A 24054-nucleotide genomic window follows, 5' to 3' on the forward strand; every position below is an offset into this window, starting at 1 on the left:
TGGCTTCACAACCCAAGGAAGAGGAAGGGTCTCTCGCCCAAGCTCCAGAGTCCTTGGGAGGGCCCCTACATCGTCGTCGAACGGGTATCTGAGGTGACTTACCAGATTCGCCGCGGGACACGTGGCCAGCCAAAGGTGGCGCTACCACGGCCCAGGGCGGTACACCTGGGGTCCGGAGCAGGAGCTGGACGACACCTCGTCCGAACATGGAGATGACGACATCATGAGCCTCCCGGACCACACACCAGGAGTGGACTGCGATGCTGAGAGGGAGGACATGTCTCCATCTTCGGACGACGGCGACATGGCACCTGAGGCGGAAGAGGTCTCGATAGACAAGAACCCACCTGTTGGAGGGGGGTCTGCGCCGCGGCCCCAGGGACAGAGGAGGAGGCCTTAGAGATTCGACGACTTTCTCCTTGAGGAGGAGGATTAGCCGTGAATGTAAAACTATTGTGTGGTAGCACTGTGTAAATATGTCTTTGCTTGTTTAATACTGGCGCGGCGAGGGCGCCACTTCTTTCGCAGGAGGGGACAGTGTTACGTGGACATGAGCGAACCCGCACCCGAATGGTGGTTCACGGGGACGGACCGCCATGCTTCACCCTCCTCACCGACCCGCCACGTAGGCCTCAGCGAACCAGGGCCAAGCTGACGTCTCCACCGCCTGGTTGCCTCAGAGTCAGTCCACCCAGTGCCTCTGAGCTGACCACACCGAGTTAGCTGACCTCTTAATGCACGGCTCTGTGGTTCCCGGGTCCCATTGGATTACGCTGAGCGCCCTGAGGAACGCAAGGACGCCAGCACAGCGAGCCCCGCGAGCGGATAGGGACGGTACTCGGCGCCCCTAACAGAGCTGCAAGGCGCTGAGAAGGCGGGGACTCGACGAGTGTGTCTGGGCGTGTTGGCTATTGTGGGGAAGCCAATAAACCAGCTACCAGAAAACGTGTTTCCCTCAGCCCTTCCTGTTCTCTTCAAGGCCCCGATCCCTTAATTGTGACGAAAGCAGGCCCCAAGGGCCGCCACCCCCTACTATTTTCGTTACAATATCATAATTACCCTATTGTTATTGTTATTAGTATTTTTATCATTATACATATCATTATTATTATTATTACTATAATTATTATCATTATTATTATAAATATCATTATCCTATTGTTGTTAGTAGTAGGGAAGTAACTGCAGAAGTAGTAGACTATTTTCCTCCCTCAGTTTTATCTCGCCCTAATCTTCCCTCTTACCACCAATCTTCCTTTGCTTTCTCTTCCACCCCCTTAGTCACTTTCCTTTTTACTCTCATTTGTCCTCCCAACATGATGAAGACAACAAACCACTTTTAAATACTGTGGAGTCTGACAGGAAACTAAGCCTTTGTACACACTGTGGAATCTGACTGAAAACTGAGCTTTATCGTGTTGGCTACATGTTTTCCTCAGATAGTGAGAAGAATCTACAGAACTCAAAACCTGACAAAAATAAGCAAGCCTGCTAATTCTATTATGATGAACAGAAATAGAGCTTCATCTTCCATATTTTGTTGGATGAGGCCAGCGCTCTCACGCAAACATCGGGATGAGGTCAACCACATATGTACTTCCATTTAGACACCACACCAATGGAATCTAGTACAGGTTGAGAATCCCTTATCTGAGATCCCTGGAACCGAGAGTGTTGCAGATTTCGGATTTTTTTGGATTTTGGAATATGCAGGCCCTTTAGACATTTTCAGCAATATCTTTACACCACAGAGCACACAACACATGGTAATCACAATGAGCAATGAGGGAAAGTGTTACTGTGACAACTGCTGACAACAAACTAATGCATAGCAGCATCAGAGTTGCCAGGTCGTGGACTGTGTTCCCGCCCAATCCCATCCCAAAGCCGGCCAAAACCCGAGGTGGTGTCTGGCAGATGTTTTTACGCCCAAGGTGTCGACACAGCAATAGGGTTAACCACCCAATTGGGCGGGTAAACTGCAGACCTGGCAACCCTGAGCAGCACACAACAGCTTTAGTGGTGGAACCTTCCCATCACTTTGTGGAATTTTCCATTTGACGCGTCTTGTCAGCATTAAAAAAACTTTCAGATTTTGGAGGTTTTCGGATTTTCATAACGGATTCTCAACCTGTACCACTTAATGTAATAGAGACCTTGACAATTAGAGCTTGCTGCTTAGCTCAAAATCTGACAAAAATTTGAATGATGTTCCAGGTCATCTGGTCTTTAAGCCCATCAAACATGTGAGAAAAAGTTTAAAGTAACCTAACTACTATCATGACCTAATCAAAAAATGGTACATAGCCAAGAATGAAAAATCTATGACAGCATTAAGGTTAATCAACCTGTGGTTTTTTTGTTTGATTGTTTTTTATGTCCAGTCTATGGCACCTGTGGGCTTTCTTGGTGTTGCCTGCTGGGCAGCCCCAGTCTATTATGGTGCAGACAAGTTTCATAGAGGCACCATCTTGCTTGGCTCATGCTGTCCCTCAGAGCTCATTATTTATCATCTTTAGAAAGTTAATCTAGAGTCTGGATTGATAAGTGACCTTCAGGATAGCAGGCAGTCTTAAGCCACTCAGCAATGACAAAATGGTCATCTTTGAAAATTAGGTTGTAGTGAACTCTTCTAAGGTGAGTTTTAGATTACTAATGTTGATTTAATAACACTTCATATTTCTAAGCTAAAACAAATATTGATAAGAGGCTTCAACTGGGAAGAGGAACTAACTAGTGTTAGAATTATGCCACAAGATACATGAAAATAATAGAATTTTAACTCTTGTCACCTGTGTGTGCAGGATATTTGCCAGTGAGCAGAGCACTTCTGGAGGGTGTGCAGATGGGCTGGACATAATAGTTATTCAAAATCACTCCAGAATAGGCCAAAGCATCAATGTTTGGAGTAGGAATTTCAGTTGAACCATGGAACCCAACATCATTGAAGCCCTGAAAAAAAAATATATATTTACTGTGTTGTGTATTTACCTAATTATGATGTGAATGAAATGAGCTCCCTGTCCTGGCAACTCCACAGCTAAATGTGTTTGTAATAATAATAATAATAATAATAATAATAATAATAATAATAATAATAATAATAATAATAATAATAATAATAATAATAACAATAATAACAATAATAACAGTAATAAACTAATGGGGAGCATATATCAGGGGGTGCATTGCTTCACTCATCCACTGCCTCCACCCTCAACGGTCCCTCTAGGAAGCCCCCACACAGTTACTCTTTCCATTCTCGGCCACTTTTGGCAGAATCGATCAACTTGCCCTAGCCATGATGTACGTGGACATCCCCTTGGTATCTCCTCCACTCAGGGTTGTCTCATCCAGAGACAACCTATTAACACGATCAACGTCTGGGAAGTGTGCCATGTGGTCATATAGATGGAGTTGGCATTCACAGACTAAGCTAGTTACAGGCCTTGATTCAGTTTCACAGAGTAATCGCTGATTGGACACAAAGTCATTCCAGCGATACCCTATGATCCTGCAAAGGCACTTAATACCAAAGGCATCGACATGCCTCTCCATGTCATTCTTCAGTGTCCATGTCTCACAGCCATACAGTAGGACAGGGAGCACAAGTGACTTAACCTGTAGAGCGTAAGTCAAATGTACAGCTCAGATACATATGCTGGCGTCGCCCGATTTTCAATTTCCCGTTTTGGGGGTAAATTGTCTTAATGTAACATAAAATGAAGGTAGAATATGGATAAAGTACTCACAGCTGATTATAATATTTATATCTGAATCCGTGACCACTTGGGTTTTGTGGGGTGGGTCTGTAGAGCTTTTTTCACATGGAAAAACTCATGGCTGAAGCAAACTGATTGATCCTACCAAGAATGGCTAAGAATGAGAAAAGTAACTGTGTAGGACTTTGCTCAGAAGGACCGCCAGGGGTGGAAGAGAGGCGGGAGTGAAGCAACACAACCCCTGGCATATGTTCCCTCTTAGTACTCTAAATAAAAGCTGCCCATGCCACTGACTGGCAAGGGCCATCCACCAGGCCCCTCAAGAAAGCCTACTAGAGCTATGGGCAGTAAATAATTGAAAAAAATATATGGAATGAAGCAGCTTACGAGATCATCAGCCAATATGATGATGATGTTTGGGCGCTGATGCTGCGCTGCTACACATACACTCAACAGCAAAAGACCCACAGCGAGAGGCTCAATAAAGGCACAGCTCTTCATTGTGACGGTTCACCTGCAAAGAATGAAAGTGAAGTTTGTTAAATGCTGGTATCTGCTTTTGCTGAAGGGTTGATTATGAATACCTGTGAGATTCCTTTTATTGAATTAGTATGTTATAATATTTACATATTTGACAGGTGAGTGTATGTTTGTAGGAGGAAAAACATGATGCTGCTTAACAAGTGTGATTTCAAGACATTCCAAGGAACTTGACAGATAATTCATTTCAGATATTATACAGGAGGGCTGGGTCACATACTGGACCACACACTTATTATGTACATTTTTTGCCTAAATCTTGGCTCAGTGTGCCGTGCTGCACCTACTGATGACTGGCAAAAAATAGGTTTTGTTTGATTTATTAAAATAATGGGGTGACACCCCCCCTGCAGGAGGTTGTTGGCTTTCATTCGGTTCGCTAAAAATAATGAGGGGATTGAAGGGGAGCGCCCCACTGCAGAATAAGTTTGGTTACAACTGTACAATTGTAGAAGATCCCACAGGTTGCCAGACCTTCACATGAGTGATGCAAGCTGTGGGGACAGGAAGCTGGGTACTGCAGTATGATGCAGCAGCCTGCCCATCAAACAATTGCAGACCCTTGGTGATATGAGAGGAGGAACATACACAGGGGGGGGGACAGAGGAGCAGAACCCTTGTTCAAACCTCAAGAAAAGAATAATGGTATTATTTTTGTTTCAGATAATACAAACCATGTGGCTATAGCTGTTGCCATCTAATAGATCTAAGCATTTCCAGTATTTTGAACCCCTTCATCACCCGTAGGAAATTAATAATGTCGGTAATGAATTTTAAAGATTTAACGTGTTTTTCGTCACCTTCCTACTCGAAAGAGATCTGAGGTGTCTACTACGTTCATTCGTGTGTTGGTTTAAAGGTAAATGAATAGGCCAGGCTCAGTCGTGTGACCTATTCTCTGCCAATGAAAGTGTTTGTGGGTAATCAATGCATGCGCTATTAAACATGCCCTAAGGTTACTCACCTTTTCAGCCAATCACAGCACTGCACGTCATTTCTGAAAACAAAGTCCTGCTCTCTCATATTTCCATCATTTGGATAATGGCTACTGTAGAAGAAAATTATTTCAGTGATCTTTGTAGTGGATGTGAGTACACGTATTGGGACTTTATTGCTAAGTTCCATTCACAAGGAAACCTCTCTCGTGATTTTCTTTGTGCACATGGTCACGTCAGTTGAGTGTCCTCAGTGCCATTTGCCTTGTAAACTCAGACCTGACAAACACCAATGGTACTGTGGTCATTATAGGAAACTACCAGAACAATAAAGGAGTAAGCAGTGCCATTTTTGGGTCTCGGACTACAAACGTACTTTCCTAGAGAGAACACACCTTCCTGCATGGCAAATACTTCTCTTCTGTAACCACTGGTTGCTGAACGTATGGGACCACAGGACAGTACTTGAGTTCCTAAGTGTCAGAACACTTAGTGGAGTTTTTCCTTTTTTCCTTAAAAGCCTCTTATCGATATTTACATCCTTCCAAAGTTTTCATCTCCAATAATTCATGGTCGTTCTTTCCTAATGGGCACTCATGACCGGCTCCTTCATCCAACTCCACGTTTTTGTGAAAATTAGGTCAAATCTTGATGGTTCATCATCCCCTCTCAACCATGTTTTTCCTTGCACCCACTGCATCATCAGGTTATCTATTACCAGCTTCAATAGTTTACTTCCCCAACTATTTTCACCACCCTCTGTTGCATTATCTTCCCATTTCACTTCTTTGCAATTCAAGTCTCCTGTTTATATTACCTTTTTCTTATTTTTTATTTCATCTGTCAGTGCCCTTATTGTATTTTCCAGCATAGCATTATATCTTCCTTCATTCCAACTTTTGGTTTTAGGGGGAACATAGGCTGTTATTATGTTATTCTTCTCTCCACCTTTAACCAGTACCTGCACAGCCATCACCTCCGTACTGTCATTTCCATATCTCATTTCAGGCACTTTCAAGTTTTGTTTCGTCATTATCATCACTCCTCCCTTTCCTTCTTTCCTGTCTTTTCTCTAAATGTTGTACTTGCTCTTTCCCTCCTGCACAAGTTCCAATTTTTCTACAAGTTTTGTTTATATCCAGATCACTCCCTTAAATAATTAGTTAGTTCAATTTTCTTAGATACAAGACCATCTATGTTTGTGTACGCAATCTTTAAACCTTTCTTCCCTTCTCCCTTTTATTCCCCTCTTTCTATCAACTCCCTTACTCCCTCTTTTCGCCTCCTATCCACCACTTAATCAATTTTCGTTTTTCAGTCTCCCCCCCCCAAAAAATATTCTTTTTTGATCTTTCATCATTTCTTTTTTACACTTCATTTATCATTTCCTTTACTTTCATTCTTTCATCCTCTGACATATTTCTCCTCACATATATTTGCTTATATTCATCATCATCATCATCATCATTTCATCGATGCCTGCTCCTAGGAGCTCCCACCAGGGGATGGCCACGGCAGAAGAGCTTCCAACTTTCTCTATCCAGACACTCACTCCTTGCCTGCTCAAAGTTTCTCAAAGATCTTTCCCCCCCTCTCCCTAACGTACTCTTGCACCCTATCCCTCCATTTCACTGGAGGTCGTCCTCTAGCATTCCATCCCTCTATCTCACTCACATACACCCTTCTGGTCATCTTACTCTCCTCCATTCGCTCCATGTGGCCAAACCACTTTAAGGTCTGTCGCTTCACTTCTTCCACCACTCCACACTTCTTCCCTTCACCCGTGACACGTTCCAAAATGCTCGTACACACTTTCATTACTCATTCCATCCATTCTACTCACACCACAAGCACTCCTCAAATAACTCATTTCCACTGCCTGCACTCTAGACCTCTGACTTTCATTCCAGGCCCACGTTTCACATGCATATGTGAGGGTTGGTACTATTATTGTATTTCTCAAATCCCTCTTTACCTCCATGCTCACACTTCTGCCATTCATGATTCGTCCCAAAGACCCTACCACCCTTCTTCCTTGCAATGCCCTTTCTCTTATCTCACCTTCCATACCACCATGCTTACATGTAACTGATCCAAGGTACTTAAACTCATTGACCTCCTCCATTTCTTCACCATTCAAAATTATTTTGCATTCTTTTTCACATTCAATTCCCACTCTATATGGGCATACAAAATCTACAACCTCACTTCTACTTCGCTCACAAACCATCACTCTACTTTTGTTGACATTTACTTTCAGCTTTCTCCTATTACAGACACTATCAAAAACACTGACCAAATTTTGTAGGTCACTTTCATTTTCAGCAATGAGCACCGTGTCATCAGCAAACAGTATCGAATTCAGTACCCACTTCCTTCCCTCAGCGAACAGTCTTACTCCAACTTCTCCAACTTTGCTCTTCATTTCTCTAATGACACCATCCATATAAATATTGAATAACCATGGTGACATGAAGCACCCTTGTCTTAAGCCCACTTTTATCTCAAAATGTTCACTTGTTTCTCCAGTAATTTTGACACATGCAGATGCATCCTCATAGAAAGACTTTATTGCACTAAGCAGTTTTCCTCCCACACCATAAATCTTTAAAACATCCCACAATGCAATCCAATCGACTCTGTCATAAGCTTTTTCTAAATCCATGAAGGCAGCGTATAGTTTCTTTCCTTTTGCTATTATTTTTTCTACTACCATCCTGAAGGCAAATATCTTATCCACACATCCCCTTCCTTTCCTGAAGCCTCCTTGTTCTTCACTGATTTTCTCTTCTGTAAGTCTTTGCACCCTCTCTATTATGACTTTTCCATATACCTTTCCGGGTATACTCAGGAGACTTATACCTCTATAGCTCCCACATTCCCCTCTCCTGCCCTTCCCCTTGTAAACTGGGACAATGATGGCTTTTGTCCAGTCTTCTGGCACCCCCCCCCCATCCCATGCTACTTCACATATCTTGACCATCCATTTCACAACTTCATCTCCTCCACACTTCAACATTTCTGCTGTGATTCCATCCATTCCTGCTGCCTTTCCATTTTTTAATCTTTTATTGCCTGATTTACTTCTTCATATGTTATACTTCTTTCTTTATATACTCCTCCTCTACCTCTACTCAAAACTGTTGCTGTTACAGCTGCTGGACGTCCATCCTCAAAATTCATTAAGTTTTTGAAATATTCTCTCCATCTCTCTTTCACAGCTTCCCCTTCAGAGTTATTTAGTTTCCATGACCTATTTAGTATGATTTTTGTTGCCATTTGGGACCTTAGCTTTATCTTTAATGGTCTGTTTTTTCCTTCCTCGTATCTTCCCAATCTAGTTATTTCATCTACTTCTTCCTCAAACCTTTCCTCCTCTTCAGTATTCATATTTCTCAATACGTATACTTTTCACCTTACTCCTCTCGTAACTCTCTCTCAGAGTCTTCACTGTTTTTTTTTTCATCTTTGACACCAAACACTATGACATAACCAAACACTATGACTATGTGTGTGTGTGTGTGTTTGATGGTATTTAGTACGGCACTATATAATAATATACGTTAAGCTTATACTGTTAATTTTATGTATTTTCTTCTATGATTTTTTTACCCTGTATAGGTGATTTTAACCCAGTAGCTGCGGGGATCATGATCCCCGAAAAAATCATCACTCACGCAAACCATTTCATAATATATATCAACACATTTGTGATCAGTTTACGCATCATCTACTTTGGGGGGTTTATATCATGGCAAAAATTTGGCCCGTCACTGGTACACCATAAAGCCACAAATTTGGCCCGTCACTGCTACCAGGTTAAGGTAGCTATCTAGTTTTGTTTTTTTCTGGAAGTGGCAACACTAACCCTCACTGCCTCAGTTAGCCGTGGGAATCCTGCCTTTTTATGTGTACGTGTTTGCTGACTATTCTTTCCCGTTGTATTTTTCCAATTCAGTTGTATTTGCTTCAGTAATGCTAAACAAGGGGCTCGTTTGCTGCATGCTGAATTTTAAATTTTGTTTTTGTTACTTTCAGAATGGCAAAGCAATCATACAAGAATGCCTTTCTGGATTTTGGCCTCACAAGCATTGTTGATCTAGAATCATCAAGCCTCAGTGTGTTATATGCTGTGAAGTTCTGTCAAATGAATCGCTGAAAGCTAATAAGTTAAAAAGACGACTTCAAGGCACGATGAACATGCTCACCAACAGTGAGCTTTTTTTGAAAGGAAGGAAGCTGCTCTGAAAAGACAAAGGTTCGAGGCTCCTGGCAATCCAGCAGTAGTAGCTTTGAAGCAACCCACATTGGCATCATACAAGGTTGTATGGAGAATTTCAAAGAAGAAAGCACCCCACACTGTTGGAGAAGATCTCGTTAAACCTGCAGCCATTGACATGGCAAAAACAGTGTGTGGAGAAGACGTGGCAAGAAAACTGGAAATCATCCCACTGCCAAATGACACGGTACACAGGAAAATCTTGGACCCGTCACTTGATATCAAACAGCAAGTGGTAGATTGCATTAGGGCCAAAGGAACATTTAGCTTGCAGCTAGATGACTCAACAGGCGCAAGCGATAATGCCCAACTGTTGGTTTGTGTTAGGTATGAAGGGCCAGCAGATTTGGAAGAGGAGTTTCTCTTTTGTCATGCATTGCCAACAACCACTACAGGAGAAGATATTTTTCAAATGGTTGACCAGTTCTTGAAAGAGGAAGAACTTTCATGGACAGACTGCTTCGGCATTTGTTCCGACGGGGCACCAGCAATGCTTGGAGTGTGAAAAGGCTTCACAGCATGTGTAAAGCAAGTTAATCCCGAGGTGAATGTTTTTCATCATGTAAATCTGGTTGGTTGACACCTGTCACCTGGACTAAACGAAGTAATGAATGAAGCAGTTCAAATTGTCAACTATATCACTGAATACTCGGTTGTTCGAGCAATTATGTGCCAATTTCGATTCTGAACACAAACATCTGCTCTTTCACTCAAACATCAGTGGCTCTCAAGAGGAAAAGTACTACGGCGACTAGTTGATCTTTGGGACGAGTTGGAAATTTTCCTGACTGAAAAGAAATGTGGTTTAGTGAACAAACTGTTGAACAAGATATGGCTCCTACAAGTGGGGTATCTCACTGACATTTTTGGTGCACTCATCGGTCTAAATATCAGTATGCAAGGCTGTAACCAGATGATTGTTGGAGTTGCAGAAAATATGTCTTCTTTCAAATACAAACTAAAACTGTGGTTAGGCAACGTGAAGCGAGGGAAATTTGCAGCTTTTCCAACTGTGGCAGAATTTCTAGAAACATGGGAGACAACATCTCATGATGATGCCAAAAGTTTTTTTTAACCACATTTGACTGAGCTGATGGCAGAGTTTGACAGGCGAATCCCAGAAGAGCACATTCAAACCCAATCATGGGTGAGAAATCCTTTCAACATGAATGTCGAAGACCTGCCAGGAGATGTTCCAGGACTCCCAGAGCAACTTATTGAGGTTCAGAGTGAAAAGTTGTTGAAAGACCTTTTCAAGGAAGTATCTCTTTCTGAGTTCTAGATTCAGGTAAAGAAAGAGAAGCCTTGTAGGAGGTGAGGCGGTAAAAGTGTTGCTCCCATTTGTTACAACCTACCTTTGCGAGCATGGTTTTTCGGCTCTGACTAATATTAAAATCAAGTCGAGAAATAAGCTTAACCCCGAGCACGATATGAGATGCAGCTTTAGCACACTGATCCCACGATTTGACACGTTGGTGAATGAGAAGCAGCACCATGGATCCCATTAGTTTAGTTAAGATGAAAAAAAGGAGATCATGTTTAATTTATTTTCAAAATAAAGTTCATATACCACTGTACATTTTGTTTTCTTTACTTTACTATGGGTCACGTCGGGGTTGAAATGTTCCAAATAGGGTCGCTCACGAAAGTCTGAGAACCGCTGAGTTAGATTATAATAATGGGGGGGGGGGGGGCACAGCCCCCCAGTTAGCCATGCTCACCTAAAGTTAGGTTAGATTACAATAATGGGGAGTTGAGAGGGGCAAAGCCCCCCGTTAGATACGCTCACCTAGTTAGGTTAGGTTATAATAAGGGTGGGTTGAGAGAGGCAAAGCCCCCCTGTTAGATTAGCTTAAAGTAATGTGTGGTCATCAAGTTGGGGAAATTTCCCTCGAATTTAGGGAGTTTTCCTAGATTTTAAGGAATTCCCACGTCACTCAGTTTCATTTCCCCCATCCCAAAACCCCATTTTCCCACAGGTTTTCAAGTTTGGTAGGAAGAGGGGAAGAGAGAAAAAGATATAGAGTATACTGTCCTAAACTGTAAATTTACCCAAGTAATTTGTGACTAGAGAGTAGAGATGCAATGGAGCTTAGTTCTGGCTGGTTACTTCTGGCCAGAACCTCAATTTTTATGAAGTTCTAGTTCCAGCTGGAACTATCATAATATAACGGCCGGAACTGGGACTTATATTTTGCATTCAAGCAGTTATTATAAGGCATCTAGTGCTCAAGGGGCGAACAAGCCAATTACCTAGTTTTGAGCTACAGGCCTTCAAAGTCAAGCATAGCAAAAACATAATGAAAAACACACATAGCACTATCATCATACATCAACAGAAAGTTTTCAGCTAGACAAATTCAATGGAATCAGTGTTTGTGTGAAATTGTGTTAATTATTAAAAAAAAAAAAAATAAAATAAATATGTATTTTTTTATTTTTATTAATGCATGCTTATTATCCGATTTAATCCAAACTCAGAAAATTAAAAGAACATGATGTAACTAACAGTCAGCTTAAATTTCAGAACAAAATTTACATATTTAGATGTTTTATGAGTGTTTTACTAGTGCTCTTCGCCCTTAGAGCTCTGATACAGCTGACTTCATACATCTGCAGACAGGCAAAAACACACTACTCTCACCACCCTTCTACTGGGCCATAGAGACCGATTTCTCATTTTCACATTCACAGAGGGTTGCAGTGCTTCCATCGAGCGGAAACCGGCGAAAACTCAAAATCCGCCATGTTGGCGTGTTCGCCCCTCGAGCTCTAGACGCCTCATTATTGTTTCTTTTATTTTTCAAAACTAATTTCTTGCATTCTCTCATAACTTTGATATTTCTTTATTCTTCATTCATATTATTCTCTTAAGCTCAGCTAAATGGGTCAACCTGTGCTGGATGCATCAGTTGCTCATGGGTCCAACACAGATATCCTCACCCCTGTCATCAATGAATAGATGACAGGGATAAAGAGGAAATTTCTCTTGGCCTATCTGATGATAAAAATAAATTGACAAATAAGCAAAACAGAATCTCTCTCTCTCTCTCTCTCTCTTGGGGATTATTAATGAGAGGGTAGCCTACTATAGTCTGTCGACTCTAACTTGAGCCGTGTGGCTTGGCCCGGGGAGATCGTGCTGCTGCCACATCACTCATCACTCTCCTCAGAGGGGCTTGCTCTCTCTCTTATTTATGTTATATATAATTTCTTCTGCTTGGCTGTGCAGGACACTAGAGTGTGACCTACGTGAATCTTCCATGGTGGCGGAAGGGTGAATGGTGCGGCCTGGTGCCTGTTACCAACCCCTCAGGCGGCAACATTGCATGAGCCACATTGCCAAGTGAAATGGAAGGTTTACAAAGTCGTTGTCTTTCCCTCAAATGGAAAAGTTTCGAACACAAGTAACCTGCGTTCACGCGTTTGTACATGATACCAGTAAGTGAATACATAGTCGTATATGACGGTTGCGAGATTCTTATGACGGAAATTACTTTTTTTTTTTTTACGTCGCGGCCTATTGCGCCAGTAGGCTTCTTCCGGGTGGGGCCTGATGGTCGGCCCAGCCCGTTCTGGCGCAGGCAAGTGTTTATGGTGGCACCATCTTGCATTGGCTTATGCTGCCCTCCCGGAGCTCATCTTTAATCCTAGAATCTAGAGTCCGGGCTGATAGGTGGTCTTATGGACAGCACGTGGGTAGTTTTAAGCCACTCGGCAGTGGCTGAAAAATCCCAGCTTGGTGACACCAGCCGGGGATTGAACTCGCGTCCTCCTGAACGCGGCGCCGTCACTCTGTCGACTCAGCCACCGCCTCCCCTACCATTTAGATGCTTCATTAGTGCCTCAATACTGTAACGGGGGGGCTTCAAACCCCTCGACCTCCCCTCTGGTATGAAAACTCAGTGAAATTGCATGGTTTCCGTACGTGATAAAAAAAAAAAAAAAAAAAAAAAAAAAAAATCCCAGAATGTATGGAATTTCCCTACATCTAGGTAAATGTAAGGAGTTTCCCTACATCTAGGGTATTTTTCACCCCCCCCCCCCATAACTAAAAAATTAGGTATCTGCGATGCATTTCTTGTTTACTGCTGCATTCCCCGTGGTCTCAAAGGCCCCATACCAATTTTGGTTGCGAGGGGTGAGTATGGGCAAACACCAGAATAATACCTGGACCCCCCCCTGCCACTGCCCTGTCCTGTCCCGCGTTGTGTCTTTCTGCCGCCCCACACTGCATACTGAATGAATTTAACTAACCTAACCAAACTTAACCCAACCTAACCTACCTAACAGGGGGCTTCACCCCCCTTGACCCCCCTTCCATTTTCTGATGCATTTGATATTGCACTGCATTCAGGGACCAAAAAAAGAATCCATATTGTAAGTATTAACTTTGCAAGAGGTGGCTACCCTCTCGTGAATATTACCCCATGGGTTCTAGTTCCGGTTCTGGCCAGAACTTTTTAATAGTTTCGTCCATTTCCGGTTATGGCCAGAACTTTTTGATAGTTTCAGCCATTTCCGGTTATGGCCGGAACTTTTTGATAGTTTCGGCCATTTCCGGTTATGGCCGGAAATTTTTTGACAGTTTTGGACATTTCCGGTTGTGGCCGGAACTTGATATGCTGGTTCCGGTTTCATTTTTCATTTCACTTCTAGGGGATCCGCAGAGGGCCACTCTCGGGTGGCATGATATGCGGGGGTTGTGCGGGGGATTCAAGGGGCCAGGACAGGATTAGGATAAGGGTTAGGATGAGGAAAGATATTGAAATATGGTAAAGGGCCAGGATTAGGGAGATAATGATTGATGATCCTATTCCTAAATGTGTCAAGAGTGGGACTGTTAACTGCATGAGATGGGAGATGATTCCACTCTTGGATGCTGCAGGGAAAGAATGAATATTTGAACATACTAGTGTTAATCTGGTAAGTGTGGTATTTAACCCTCTTGCGCACGATGACGTGTTTCGCGTCATCAAAGGGTAAAAGGTCCTGGTGCACGATGACGCGAAATGCGTCTTAAAAGATTAAAAAATTGATTAAAAAGTAATTTTTCGGTGAAAGTGTGTCAAATTTGGAAGCGTCATTTGTTGGGATAAGTTTCTTAATGGTAACATATGGCAACCTATCTAAATTGGGTCGATAAACTAAGCTGTCATTTGCAAAAAGTCTAATAGTAGAGGTAAGTGATAGTGGGAGATCATTAATGTAAGAAAGGAAAAGAAGGGGGCCCAAGACGGTACCTTGAGGTACCCCAGAAGTTACAGGAATAGATGAGGATAGACCACCATCAAGAACAACTCTGTGCTTGTGGGTAGTCAAAAACGTGGTAATCCAGTTAGAAAGTTGTCCTCGTATGCCATAGTATTCTAATTTAGCTAACAGTCTTTGGTGGGAAACTTTGTCGAAGGCTTTGGCAAAGTCAAGTATTATGGCGTCAACTTCTCTAATTTTGGGGTTGTTAAGGGACTGCAAAATGTTGTGTGGTCACAAGTAATTGAGTCTCACACGAACGTTTGAGTCTAAAGCCGTGCTGACTCTCAGTCAGTATGTTTTGCCTATCAAAGTGGTCCATTATATGTCTATGAATTATATGTTCTAAAATTTTGCAGCGAACTGAGGTTAGCGAAACAGGTCTATAATTAGCAGGGAGGGTTCTGTCTCTGGATTTAAAAATTGGTGTCACATTTGCCAAAAGCCAGTCCTGAGGGAGTTCTCAGGTTTGTAATGTCTGTGAGAATATAACCTGCAGGATAGGTGGAAGAATGCAAGCATTAGCTTTTAGTATCCTGCAGAGTATATTGTCTGGTCCAGTTGCTTTGTCAGATAATAGTTTCTCAGTTCCTTGGGTGTTTAAATAGAGGGGAGGAATTGTTGGGTGTGGTGATGTTGATATGTCTGGCAAGTTTGCATGTTCTTGTGTAAAAAGAGATTGGAATTGTTTGTTTAGTGTGTCAGCTTTATCTTGTGGGTGTGTGGCCAAGGAACCGTTGTATAGTAGTGTTGTGATTCCGGTCGAGTCTTGTCAGTGTGCTTTGAAGAAGCTGTAGAATTTCTTGTGGTTTTGTGTGTTGTTTGTGAGAAAAGTGGATGTGTATTTAGTTTCTGCTTCTTTAGTTTCTTTTAGTAGTGTTTTCTGTATGTTTTTGTGTGTTCACAGTATTCTGTATCATTGTAATGTTTTGCTGTGTTGTATGCCTTTACCTTGTTTCTGTGTAGTCTTTTCAATTGTCTATTGTACCATGGTAATGACTGGTTTTGTGTGATAGTTTTCTTGGGTAGTGTTTGTCCATTGTGTCATGTATAAAGTCTCGTAGTCTGGTCCAATTTGCCTCAACAGAATTGGCCATTGGGTCTGTGTCGAGGAAAAAGTCTCTAAAATCAGCTAAGTCTTGAGTTATGGCACCCATATCGACTCTGTTGTATAAATAAATGTTCCTGGGTAGTTGTTTTTGTGTTGTTGGTCTAATGTTGGTAATTCTTTACAAGAATTCCACCTTCCCCTCCACCACTCCAGCCCCCTCTACCCTCTACCCCCAACACATGCCTGGGGACCTGTGGGGAACCAGGATTTTGGGGGGGAAGGCAAAATCACTGAAAACTGGGCTTCCAAAATTTCCCAATAAAAATCTTTAAAATAGGGAAAACTCCCTGGTCTTGAAAGTAGGTTATAATGTGGGGGTGGTCCAGGGGGGTGCAGCCCCCCTTGGTTAGGAGGGGATTCGAGGGGCGCAAAGCCTCCCCATTAGAGGTTAGGTTATATAAAGTTCAGTTGGGATAGTTTAAATATATTCGACATGACATTTCTCTAGGGTTTCTCTATTTCTAAGGTATTTTTCCCTAGGAGGTTAAAATGTGTGGGGGGGTCCAGGGAGGGCACCCGTTGGGAAGGAGGGGGTTCGGGGGGGGCGAAGCCCCCCTGTTAGAGGTTAGATTATGTGAAGTTTGGTTGGGGTAGTTTAAATATATTCGACCTGAGGTGTAAGCTGTCGAAAATTACGCAGCGCGGGACGGATTTGGGCGGCGGTGGTGGGGTGGTGACACGTCCGACACTTGTTAAGAGACCGGCTGCAGCGACTGCTAGGTTGTTGTAATAGATTACGAGAGTATGCGTTAAGGATTTTCCCTACTTTTGAGACGAGGGAATTTTCCCTATTTTAGGGATTTTTAAAAAATTTTGTAAGTCCATTTTTCATTGATTTTTCCTTCCCCCCAAAACTCCAGTTCCCCACAGATCCCCAGGCTTGTGTTGGGGGGTAGGGGGGGCTGGAGTGGCGTAGGGGGAGGCGGACTTCTTGTAAAGAATTATCAAAATGTTGTTTTTGAGGAACAAGTCTAGTGTGTTGGATGTGACCCCAAGTCTTATGTTAGAATTGTCTTCCTACACTGACCTGTGTGCGTGTTGGTTCATGTACTGTTTGTGTGTATGTGTGTTAATTATGTCAATAAAGTGTTCATGTAAGTTTCTCCTTTCAGTGTGTGGTAGTATACTGCCTTCGTGGGTGGGGTTGTCCAGTGTCGCCTGTGTTGGCCAATCAATGTCAGAGAGATTGAAGTCGCCAGCCAACCATGTTTTTGGAGGGGTCAATTTTGGACAAGTATTCGTCAAGGGTCTGCAGATATTCTAAATATTTGTGACGACAAAGCAATACACCAGCCTGGTGTGTGGGCACAAGTATTTCGTGACAGAGGTGTCCGTACAAGTGCACACTTCTGGAATACCACTTTCGAAAGAGCCTCCAGAGTTATTCATCGCCAAAAATGGCTGCAAAATGATACTTGCGACTACAGATTTTACGTCATTAGAGCTCCTTACGCTGACATTACCTGGTACAGCATACACGCCCCCTTTGTGAACTGATAAGGTGTTCGTGGCGCCGGCACCCGAGCACTGTGAGCAGCTGACTGGTGTCAAACAGTTAGTAGAGTCCCTTGTGAGTACCGACAAGGCGACAACCTAAGATTTGGACGCCATATTTGGCCCATTTCTCGCCGCTCTTTTCAAGCATTCCCACACGCTCTCTTGTATTTGTTCCACAGCCATACGGATCGACCACTGGAACTGAGCACATTAATTTTTGTGTCGGACCTGCACACCTTCTCCTTACAGTCAGCTGGCAGCCAGCATCCAGTGAGCTCGGGGAAATTAAATGAGGCAGTTTGTGTCTACACCAACACGTGTACCCAATAACCCACCATTACGCCCTTATACTTTACGTTGGAGAAGCTTGTCATCGGAGTACTATACACACCGCCCAACCTTACCAGGGACAGTAGCCAACCCCTTTTACAAGAAATTAGTAGGGCGTCAAGATATAGGAATGTGTGTGTAATTGGGGATTTCAATTATAGGAACATAGAGTGGGAAACTTTATCCGGAGGGCGGAGACCAAGAGGCACAGGATTGTAGATGTGATACAGGATAGTTTCCTTAAGCAGTTAATTAGAACACCAACGAGGGAAGAAAATATTTTGGATTTGTTGTTAACTAATAGAGAGGACATAATAAGCAACATTGAGGTTGGGGATTCATTAGGTAACAGTGATCATAAGGAAATTAGATTTAATATTAAATGGGAGGATAGAGTCAGCAGTAACAACACATTAATACCTGACTTCAGGAAGGCAGACTGAGGGGTTAAGAAATCAGCTGCGGAAGCTTAGGGGAGTGAGATCAGAAGTAGGTCAGGACCCAGAGCAGGGAGGGGCGTTAATCTCTGGTGAGCTCACTAGTCAGGTCAGTAGCTTGGAGGGTGAGTTCAATAGTCTGGTCAGGGAGATTAAATTAGGACAGAAACAGTTTATACCTCACAGGGAAGTCAGGTCAACAGGTAATTACCCGAGATGGATGAGAGACAGGCTAAAAACTGAAATAGGAAGGAAAAGAGGACTACATGTTAGAATTAAAAGGGGGGAAACTCACCTAAGGGATAGTTACAACGATTTAGCTAGAGCAGTAAAGAAAACACGTATGGCAAAACGTAATTATGAGATTAGAATTGCTAGGGAAGCAAAGACCAATCCAAAGGGCTTCTTTCAGCTTTATAAGACCAAGGTTAGGGATAAGATAGGGCCGCTTAAGTCAGGAGAATCACTGATTGATAGTGATGAGGAAATGAGCGAGGCGTTAAATAGATATTTCTTAACTGTATTTACCAAGGAAAGATTAGATGATATACCTCAGGGAGAACAGATCTACAGGGGAGAAGAGGTAGAAGAATTAACCGACATCAACATAAGTAGGGAGCTTGTGATTAGACAGATAGATAGATTTAAAGTCACTAAGGCGCCCTGAATACCATTCTGGAATAGTAAATAGGAAAATATGGTTATGATCTGATCAACTTCTCCAGCAGCACTACTATTCATCTCATAGGAACATGAATGGAAAAATATACAATAAAAAACAAAAATAAGGCCTCTTTTGCAATCATGTACATAAAGGTTTCAACACAAAAGAAGTAAACTCACTATATTACTGAATCTTTATTAAATTCACCACTACATATATTTGAAGATTAGTCCATTCCTGGTTAGTCCTGTCATATGATGTGTTTTCGTTTTTACTCCCTGTGGTCAATCACATCATATAGCTTTTTTTCAGAAATATCATTCCCACACGAACAGAATGCTTCCAGTGGCCCATGATTATGCTTGGGGAGTTGACAGGCACCTTTCCTCAAGTGCTTGCCACATGAGCATGTGCCACATACACAACTTTACCTGATTGTTTGCTATGACAAACAGACATCACCATGGTGCACTCTTTTGCAAACAAGTTCAGTATACACACCTTGATTTCAGTGATGAGGCCGATATTGATAGTTAAGCTATAGTCAACGGTAATGATAAAGATGAAGATTATGACTTTCAAAAAAGTAAAGAAAGCCTATCAGTAATGGGATCTAATCAGACGTACCAGCTAAACCCTCAAATACACATACCAGACCATAACCTACTCACACATCCCTACCTTCCACCTCTGGCTGCTTATATCCTCGACAAGGTAACAGAAGAAAGAGAGCAAGATTTGGGAGGTCATCAAGCAAAAATGACAGTGATGCATTTCGTCCACCAGTGACCCACCTATGATCTCACTCAACCCAGCCAGAGGCCTTCTCACCAAACCCATAAGTCACATGATGACTTCCCTAGCTCTGCTATGGCACTGCCACATGTTCCTGTAACACATGGCCATACAGCTGGTCATTGTCAGGGAGGCAGACTGGTGAAGTAATAAAGTTTGCCATGCAGCAATGAGTGTCTCACGTGTGATTTGCCACATGTTTGAATCCTTATATAGTATTTTCTGTTCAAAGTTATCATTTCTTGACTGATTATGTTCTTACACTAATATAATATCATAAGGATATAGTGGTGTACAGAAAAATAATTGTTAGAAGACTACATGACAATAGTACATCAGCCAGGGGAGTACATCCTGCAGTGCCACAACTGAGGCACCAGTTAAATGCTGACAAGACCTTTAAATGCAGGTAAGCAGCACATTTCCATGTCATTTTCTTCATCTGAGAGTACTTCTGAGTTCATTGCACTAATAAACAAGTAATTAATTTTCCATAACTTGTGGGAGTATGCTATGTCTAATATTTGTAACCATGAGTGGATTAACATTTCAGAGTGGAAATTCTAAAATTATGTATTAATTTCTGTAATCTCCATATAAATCATAGAAGTAATTATCGTTACTTGATTGATCTCCAATATTTGGTGAGAGTGGGGAAGGATAATCCAGCCAGTTGGTCCAGCTATAGCCCCAAAACTTAGGGTTAGCATTGGGGTCAAAGGGCTTGTTGCGTGGAGGAACTGCTGTAGAATTGTAAATTTTCAACTTGGCCATTAAAATGTTGACATGATCAGGATACGTTGCAGCCACATTATGGTATTCACAGGGGTCACTTGAAATATGGAAGAGACAAGGATTTTCTTGGGAATTGCAATGAAGAGTTGCATTGGCTGGGATGTCATCACATTTCACCTGTAAGAAACAATGCAGAGATTTCAACAAGACAAATTGAATATGCTTACACACAATGCATTTGGTTATGGCTCACCGAAATTTACAATTTACAAGTTGAATAGGATCAATATCAACTGAATGGAAGAAGTTTTCAATGTAAGGATAAAGGTGTAGCCAACTTTGTAATGTAGAAAAAAAAAAGTTACAGTAGTGAATTGAGTTTTAGGGATCTGCCTATCACTTCCATCTACTCTTCCTGATAGCATAGAGTTGATATTGGGCTGCGTAAGGAATCTGTGTAACTTAGAAAGATTTTCAGAAATTGGACTGGCAGTCAAGTTCTATGATAACCTCTAAGGAAGCATCCCACTGAAATAGTCATTTCTGAAAATGGAAGAAAGTGAGATCAACATTTCTAAATTACTGTAGGGAGTAGGTAGGAAGACAACTACTGAAACGGTCGTAAACCACTCCCGATGAGGTATATATGAGAAGCAAGGTGGGTGCTGCAAGCCCACCAAAGACCCTTCCTGTGTCCTCACTTTCCAGTTCCCTATTTTCTCATTAACCCCAGAGAGTAGTTCAGCATGCCCTCTAAAGAGAGATTCTCTTACTTTCCACACCACACTACATACATGCTACACACACACTCACACCACTTCCTTAAAATTTTTCAAAATTAAATATGGCAAGGCGTTACAGCAATACTGTAAAAAAATTCAGATCCCGGATACGGCGCGGGCGCTGTTTTGGCACGGCCGTAGTGAGTTTCTTTATGTGCACCATTTAATTCTGCATATTTTCATATAAATACATGATGATTATGTTGAGTTTATTGCTGAAAACTTGTTATATTCAATAGCGGCATTTGAAATTTGGCATGTGCGGCGATCTCGGATACGGCGCGGGGCGCTCTTTTGGCCCAGCCGTAGTGAAGGGGTTAAAATAATAGTATTTGGAGAGTATGTACTGAGGTGCACTGAGAGTTACAGCTAATACCCACCTCAGATTCAAGTCTCAAAGACTTCATGTTGGCAAATGCTTCTGGATTAACAGTCAATACAGCCTTGGCAGTTGGTGAGTGGAGAATTTGCTCAAAAATTACATCAAGCTGAGTCTCTGGTGCTGTTTCATTTCTTCCTGATGGGCCAAACCATGAATCCCAATGATCACCATCGGATTGTGGGTCTGAAAAATATAGTCTTAGAAAACATGCTAAATCTCCTTGCTTAAAATGAAACCTTAACATTTTAAGGTCAGGTTTAGGGATTTTATTTTAAATGGATGTCACTTCCATAAAGCCTTGAATTTATTCTTTATCTGATTATGCCATTGCCTCATTGGAAAGTTGAGCTGCTCTTAAAAATCAATAAAGAACAAAACAATACGTTAACAGGTCTTATAACAAAATAAGGTCACAGTCTTTTACTAAATATTACCCTTCCTCTACTCTCCACTATTTATTGCATTGATAGCTTACTGCAATATATTTAGGCGTCAAGCATCACACCTAACTACCATAATATTAGGAGTATACTCGTACTTGGCCACTGTCAGTCCTACATCAGATAAAGTTACAGGATCATTTACTTAAGACTCGTGCTTAAAAGCTGTCTGATGAGATTCCGGTAAACATGCGGCTGGAAGGAAATAACTGATGCAGCCCCTAGATAAGGATTTCATAGAAGTAAGGCACAGTGCCCTCACAATAGGCTCATCTTGTCTTGATGCTTCTGAATAGTATATGTAGAACTAATGCTTTGCAGTTGTAACAATCATTTCACCTGTGTCTGGTTATGCTGCACAGGTATTATCAATGTGTGAATAGACACGATATATAAAAGTAACAATACTTATAAAGTAATCACTTCATGACACTTTCACAAAAAATTGGCCCATACTGATGTGCCCTGTAAAAGTAAACTCTAACCTTATTGTTGGTAGTGACAAAGGCTCTTTTCAAAAGTCACAAATATGGCAGCCAAGAATTAGTAGACAAGTCATACCCAAATGAGGGAGCTGTTGACAAACACTACATTGTCGGTTACCTGGTCAGGCCAACTTTATCAAACTTAACAAAGATGGGAGCACAGCTGAGCATCCTTAACTGTTACTTACTGTAGACAAGCTTCCAGTCTCCAACACGAACACCAGCACTGTTCTCTACTGGATCAAGGTTCACAAGAAACTCAGTGCGGGGAGAAGACCTATCTTGGGTCAGGGTGTTCCAGAGGTCAAGGCCATCGATAGATTTCAAAGTTGATGAGTCACCTCCTGTTCATATACATTCAGTAAGAAACTACAATTTCCCTTTTGAAAAAATATTTCAATAAAAATACTCCGTCATTATTACCACTCCCTTACCACTCATTGTGTAAATGAAATACTCATGGCCTGAGAGGCCTAAGTTCTAAAAACAGCTTCAAATAAGCACATTAAAGTTTAAATAACATTTATTTGTCATTTCAAATTTCATTAACAAAAGTTATTTCTAATATTCTAAATCCCAATATGGACCAATATATATGCAGTCGTCCCTCAAATAGTACGGGGGTTAGGGACCCAGGACCCCCGTACTGTTCAAAAATCCGTATAAAATTAGTGCCCCCCCTAGAAACACTCCTGGGCACTCCTACGGAATCCGGGTCTCGCATGGCTCAGCTGTTACCCGCGGGCCCAAGTTGCCAGTTATGCATTTTCTGGTGCAGTCACAGTGCAGTGTCGAGGGGGGCGAAGCCCCCTCGTTAGAGGTCAGGTTATTTGAAGTTCGGTTGGAGTAGTTTAAATATGCGTCCCTTAACTATATAATATGGAGGCGTAATGTCGTATTTTAGAGGCGCAGAGTCAATCTCCACAATTACTGTTTCGTATCTTATTTCAGGTAGGATTTAGAGAGCAATAGAAACTGTGGTAGAGAGTGAGAGAGAGTGTGAGTGTATGACAAGGCTTGCTCGCTGACCCCTGCAACAATAAACTACCAATAAATCAGGGAGCGCTGCTAGAATGGCTCTGTTGCCCAGCGTGGTAACACTACATCAGAAAATGCATAACTGGCAACTTTGGCAGGCGAGTAGAAGCTGAGCCATGCGGGACCCGGATTCACGTGGTATGCTCTCCCTACCGCAACTTAACTCATACAGAAACATAAATTTTCCTAAATCTGAAGTCTTTTGCAAGGTGAATACCTTTCTCGAACGCTTTGGGGTGCTTTCAGCAGGTGTTTCGGCTTGTCTCTTGGGAACCATGTTCATGTTATGTGGTAATGGAGAAGCATAGCTGAGGTTGTGCACACGCATGGAAAGCGCATAGGTTTCAATCTGGCAAAACAGTGTTCCTGATGCTATGCACACACATGGACTGAGGGGATGCGCATGGGTGACTGTCTGGTAGAACAGTGTTGCCCTTCATGGCTACTTGGTGTGACAAGCGGGAAATTTATCCTAAAAAAAATCTTCTATGACAATCTGTATAAAACCAAAACCGTACTATTTGAGGGACTATATATATATATATATATATATATATATATATATATATATATATATATATATATATATATATATATATATATATATATATATATATATATATATATAT

At 42.0% G+C, this 24054-nt stretch overlaps 1 protein-coding gene across 32 annotated transcripts in view; it reads right to left on the reverse strand.

Moving 5' to 3' along the window:
* The window catches only part of LOC127009387 (arylsulfatase B-like), a 139383-nt gene that overhangs the window by 53190 nt on the left and 62139 nt on the right, over window positions 1-24054 (reverse strand). For 4 of the 32 annotated variants that reach the window (XM_050882439.1, XM_050882440.1, XM_050882441.1 and 1 more), the window contains one exon: window positions 2793-2952. The exons of 18 other annotated variants lie outside the window; for them this stretch is intronic. In XM_050882439.1, the coding sequence (XP_050738396.1) occupies window positions 2793-2952 (160 nt within the window). Of the gene's footprint in view, window positions 1-2792; window positions 2953-4109; window positions 4237-17303; window positions 17469-18949; window positions 20476-21460; window positions 21646-22575; window positions 22732-24054 lie in introns of those variants that run through there. 10 more of the 32 variants (XM_050882438.1, XM_050882427.1, XM_050882442.1 and 7 more) reach the window with 8 other exon arrangements.

This window comes from Eriocheir sinensis, chromosome 40 (genome assembly GCF_024679095.1).
Source record: "Eriocheir sinensis breed Jianghai 21 chromosome 40, ASM2467909v1, whole genome shotgun sequence".
Lineage (NCBI taxonomy): Eukaryota > Metazoa > Arthropoda > Malacostraca > Decapoda > Varunidae > Eriocheir > Eriocheir sinensis.